General features: G+C 43.1%; 1 protein-coding gene across 1 annotated transcript in view; it reads right to left on the reverse strand.

Moving 5' to 3' along the window:
* Positions 1 to 5,087: 5,087 nt before the first annotated feature.
* LOC104489039 (suppressor of tumorigenicity 7 protein homolog) overlaps positions 5,088 to 5,720 on the reverse strand; it is a gene marked incomplete at its 5' end in the record, with an annotated part of 24,538 nt that continues 23,905 nt past the window's right edge. The window contains one exon of the mRNA XM_010131152.1: positions 5,088 to 5,410. Within this exon, the coding sequence (XP_010129454.1) occupies positions 5,315 to 5,410 (96 nt within the window). The remainder of the gene's footprint in view (positions 5,411 to 5,720) is intronic.

Genomic DNA, 5,720 nt, shown 5'->3' on the forward strand with positions numbered 1-5,720 from the left:
CACACACAAACATGTTCTCATGCACATGCACACACACACACACACACACACACGTACACATGTTCACATGCACACACACACACACATAAACATGTTCTCATGCACACACACACACACACACACACACACGTACAGTGTGGTTACAGGTTCGGTTCAGTGGTTATACTGTTGGCCTCATTACTGCTGGCTTCTGGCGCTGGGCTGGATAAGGAAAATTTCATCCCTAATTGTATTTAAAGGCGAGCTCCAAGGAGAATTTTTATTAGGATTTCACTGTGAAATTAAATCTGCCTGTAGATCTCGGCCTGAGCAATATCACATTTTAAGTCTTAATCTAAGAACTTATAAGCAGTACAGTATTTTTAATTTTTTTGTGCCAGGTTTTTTGAAACATTCAGGGATGCTTTGAGTTGTCTATAAACTTCCTATGTAATGAAGCTGAAAATGTTTCAGTGTTCTAGAGAAAAGGAAGTCTCATTCTTACAAATAAACTTGTTCTAGGCAGTTGACTAATGAAATCAGATCAGTTCATAACTCCATCATTTGGTTTTCACACCAGAAAACAAACCCCCTTGGATTCTGCAATCCCGGGTACAGTGGTTTGGAGACACTGTATTAAAGACGGAATTTTTATTCCCCAATGTGGTTCTCCTCCTCCTCCTCCTCCTCCTCCTTCTCCTCCTCCACCAAGGTACATCTTCTTGCTCTAAACTTTTCCCTAGTCTCAGGGACCTGTGGCTTCTGAAGGCTAGTCTTCCCAGTAAGACCAGGAAGATGGTGGCATTGATTCCCTTGGCCTTTTCGGTGCCCTTTGTCCCCAGCTCCCCTGTCCCGTTCCAGCAGCAAGCCCAGCGGAGGTGCGCACAGCAGGCTGAATTTTGTATTTCACTGAAGTGCCATATTAATAAGCTGCAACGCGATGCCTCCACCAAATTCACCTCACCAGAGGAAAACCAGAAAGTTTTGCAGCACCACAAATGTGTAACTGCTGATCTGGCCAATTATTTGATTAAATTTAATTTTTCTGTGTGATTTAAAAAAAAAAAAAAAGCTCAAGGTGTGCTTCTTACAGCTGTAAAGCATTTCTGCTGCCTCTTCCACAAATAAAGCACTCCTGGCTAGGAAAGGCACATCCTCAACTTTCAGCTTAATCAAACAAAGACAAAAAAAAAAGCAGCAGCAGACCTCAGGCAAGGCAAATGAAATAACCCTGTATTTTGTTCTGTGGAATAAATTTACTCATATACTTAGTCAGTAAGAGGAAACAGCTGTCCCTAGGTAGACACTTCAGTGTCAGAATAATGTTAGCTGAGACAAAAGGTTGTAGGTTTTGGGGTTTTTTTAAAATGCAGTCCAGTTTTCTTGAGGGAGTTCCCTTTAATTTGCTGCATGAAACCAGAATCGAGCAGAGCTCTGCGACGCTGTTAGCCTGCCAAGCTTTGGGGGATTGCTCCCTCCCCATGATTTTCTTTTTTAACAACCTTTACCGTGTTGAGCTGTTTCAGAAGAAATCTCAGGAAAGAAGAAGAGTGTATTTTTCTTTTACCACAAGAAAAATGTGGAATGACTTTTAGGGACCGTGCTGTATGTTAGGGTACGTGGTTTTAGCATCTTGAGAGATTGTTGTGTTGCTTCTTGTTTTCCTTCAAAACTATGTAAACCCCATTTGCGCATGTCAGCCTGCCCTCCCATCCCTGTGTAACCTGCTTTCCAGATGTGAATTAGAAATAAAATACTGCACTTCTGGTACCGCGCTGCACAGCTGTGAAAGGGCATCCGGCCTGGATGCCCAACTCACGCCTGAATTTGGCAAGCAGCCAGCAGCCCCTGTCTGCAGACTTCGTGCCCAGCCACTTGCAGGACTTGTGTGTGGTGGCAGAGGGGAAATGAACATTTTACTGGGGATTAGTGAAGACCTGGGGCTGGGGATGGTGCTTTCGCTAGGAAAAAACAGCTCTTAAACCAGCGTGGCTGCATGAAGCTTTCCAGTGCTTGCTCCTCTCCGTGGGTTTTGCCTCACGCCCTTAGGAAGGGCTACAGCCTCCCTGTGCAGGTGATGGTCACCTCTGAGGGCAGAGGCGGTTTTGTGGGCACATGTAAGAGCCTGCAGGTTTCTCCTGCCACTTCGAATGACACAAATGAACTTACGTTATTATCCCAAAGACAGCAGCAGTTCACGGGCTGTAATGACAAACGTGGTGATGGCGGGTTTTTGTGTAACAGCTCTTTTGTCTGATTAAATGGCTGTGACTTCACAATACAAGATCTTCTCTTGTGTGAAAGAAACAGACGTATATGAATCAATATAGTGACTGCTCATCCGTCATTGTTCCAGGGGTGCCTCTCTGCTCTGTGGTGGAGGGAAAGCCAGGTGGCAGGTGGTACCAGCGGCTTCCCTGCACACTATGCCTGCACTAGAGCAGCTGAGGTGTGCAGCTGCCTTTGGACAATTGTCTTTTCTAGGCTGCCGCAACACCGGAAAACTCTTGATATATCAGGACATGTCGCACTCACCTCTCCTCTCTCTCACCTTGGAGAGCTGTAAATCTGCCTGGTGGGAGGTGGCCAGCTTGCCTTCCCTGACACTCTGGGGGACGGGGGGCGGGGTGTCTCTCCTTTCTTGTTCTATGCAGGTTACATCATAAAGAGACAACGTGCATCCAAATTGTGTGAGGTTGTCTTCAAAGATAAAAACAGGAACTGTTAACACTCAGAGTTAAAAAGCAACTCCTCCCCAAATCTGCACACTGAAGGTTCGAATGAGTTCTTCTCTGGAACAGACTTCCAGAAGGCTCATCTTTGCACTCAGCCAGAGGCTTTCCATCATTATAATCACAGGCTGTGTTTGCTTCCTGATCCAAGCCATGCTGAACTTCACAGGAAACAGGTCGGAGGCAGAAAAGCCGAAGGCAATCCACTCTGCCCAATGAAAAAGAAAATCCTTTTTTCTGAGTCACCTTGTCTCTGAGACGCCTAGAATTACAACTAAATCTGAAGAGGTATTTTCTAGATAAAATACATGGCTCGTTACTGCTTCTACGGGAGATGGATACTAGAGATAGTAGAAACAGAATTACATAAAGATATTTTTGAGTTCCTAGAAGTTCCCCCCAGGACAAGGGTAGGATCTGATTCTTCCAGGAGCTAAGCATTCTTTTTTATCAGATGATCACAGACAGTAATTCAAATCCGCATAAATCGTAATTCACATTACCTCTTCCTTTATCAGAAGGCCAAACTACAACCTCAGTTGCTGACTGAGGACATTTACATATAGTTAGATATACTCTGATATGCAAACGCATTTACACATGAGCACGCTTAACCACAGCAATTTGTTCTTTTGGAAAAAGTAAAATCTATATAGATGAATTTTTTACTTATAAATGAACTTCGAAAGTTTTTTGAGGTGGCTGGACAACAGGAGCCAACTATGCCTGACCCTTCCGATTTTCACCAACCTTAACTAATTCCGACAGCGCCGCTGTGAAGCAAACAAATGAGTGATGATCATCCTAGAGATAGGTAGGAGCACTTGCTGTAAAGGCGGCCCTTCTGGCAATTTAGATGCAAAGCCGAGAATACAAGTATTGGCCCATTTCACCCTTCCACATGCTGTCCAGTAGCAATCCACTCTCTCTAATCTTAAGTGACATTAATGTAAGCCGTACTAATTTCAACATTACCATGGACTGTTTTGCAGGAATAATGGCCAGAGATTAAAAATGTGTACGGAAATCCCCAGCAGTGGCACACCTCACCAGTTTCAACTGCCCCCATTTAGCCATGATCTCCTGTCTTCAGGTCTCATTCTTGGAGTCGGTTTCTCCTGGCGTGGGGCTGTCGTTTTCCTCCTAGCACAGCAGCACGTGGTCTAATGGAGTACCATTGCTCACTTGGACGATAACCTTTCTTCTACGAAGCCTCATGTGACCGTGATCAAGAAGGCAAAAAATAACATCAGGCATCTCCTCCTGTTCAGAAACACTTTCTTTTAAAACCAACTCCAGTAATGGGAGTTTTGCCTTTGCTCACTCGTTGCCTCATTGATAAACAAACTTATCTGCTGGTGATCACAGTCCCTCAAGCTGCTCAGCATTCTTATAACAACAGCAAAATTGAACCACTGAAGTGGCTTCTTTGATCTGCCACATCAGGTTTATGCTTCCTTATCTGGCAAAGGAGTTGAAAAAAAAATCCTTAAGGCATCCGTAAGGATGCACTTTCAATTCTTAACAGTCAGGACGACTTGCTTCAACTTCCAGATCAAATTCTTGATCTTAGAGCTGGCCTCATGCATTAGCAGAGGTGTCTGCAGGAAGTTTGCATCTATAGCGGCTAAGTTATAAATGAATACTTTGTCTGAACCCCTCACAGCACAAGGGTAAGATTTCCCGAGGTAAGCACTAATGATGAAATGCCAGCCCCTCTATTAATTGTGCATGAACCAACACCGATTTTCCTAATGAGCTCCTGGTCTCAAGCAACCGTTTATAATGCTGATGGTTAATCCGTACAGGAGAAAGTACCTGCTTTTTGATGGTTGGATAATATCAGCAATGGAATGAAAACTCAGCAAGAAATATGTGAGAGCATGTACACAACAATCACTCTCTACGGGTAAATTTTTCTGCAGTTCTCTGCCTGAAGAGAACTTTGCTCTGTTCTGTAGACAAAAGAACGCACATAGAGCTTCTGGAGGTACTTGAAATAACCCTGGTGTGAAGAAAAACTGTCAAATACATGGACCTTTTGAAAATTCAAATGAAGATAAAACTGACCTCTGTGCAGGGGTGAGAATCAGAAGCCCAAGGCCGTCCAAACTGCCTGGAGAGCCCAAAGCTGCTTTAAGCAAGAACTTTTTAATTGTCTAGAAGCCTCATCTAGACTGTCTGTAGCAGTGAGGGCTTCACCCTAATTGAACTCCTTAAGAAAATACAGTGATACTGTTGCTTAATTGTGAAGTTATTAGTGTTTTTTCATTAACTGAACAGAAAGCCAAGCCCTAGCTGTGGTGAAGCACATACACCACGTGTGTTTAAGAACAGAGTCTGAGCTTTGAAGAAGAAGCCAAAAGACAGCAATGCTGCAATACACAAAAGTTTATTTTTAAGTTTTTCTTTTCTGAAGGCAAAATATAATAGAACCTAACATCAATGTATTTTGTACAACAAAACAGTTTTTATATGAGAACAGACAATCCATGAAGAGTTTTTAAGTCTTAGAACTGCTTCCCTTTTTTATCATGCTTTCTTGTGGTCAACAAAAAGTTGGCACAGAGATGTCGTGGCAGTCAGTCAGCAGGCGTGCTTCCTCAGATCCTCGTCAGCTGGTGCCAGAGACTGGAGGGCAGGATACTTTCTACTTTTTCCATCACAAAATTTAAAGGGGCAAAGAGAGTGCTGAGAAACTGCAAAGAACACAAACACACATTCAGATCAAAATTCAGGAGACAATACACTTTAAGAGAAAACTTTCCAGTAAGAAATTCTTGCTGTGTTTCTCTATAAAATCCTCCAGCATGGATAAAAATGATGTAATTCACATATAAAGACTTTCTGCCAAATTCTGAGCCTTGCATATATCCAGATTTCTGAATTTTGCTCCATTTTTATGAAGATCAAAGAGAAGAACCACGAAGTTTTCACACATCGCACGTCCTAGATTCAGGCTCATATTGAAGTCACTAAAAGCCCAAACCAAAACCTACTGAAGGGAAA

Source organism: Buceros rhinoceros, unplaced genomic scaffold, assembly GCF_000710305.1.
Source record: "Buceros rhinoceros silvestris isolate BGI_N320 unplaced genomic scaffold, ASM71030v1 scaffold18442, whole genome shotgun sequence".
In the NCBI taxonomy this organism is placed as follows: Eukaryota; Metazoa; Chordata; class Aves; order Bucerotiformes; family Bucerotidae; genus Buceros; species Buceros rhinoceros.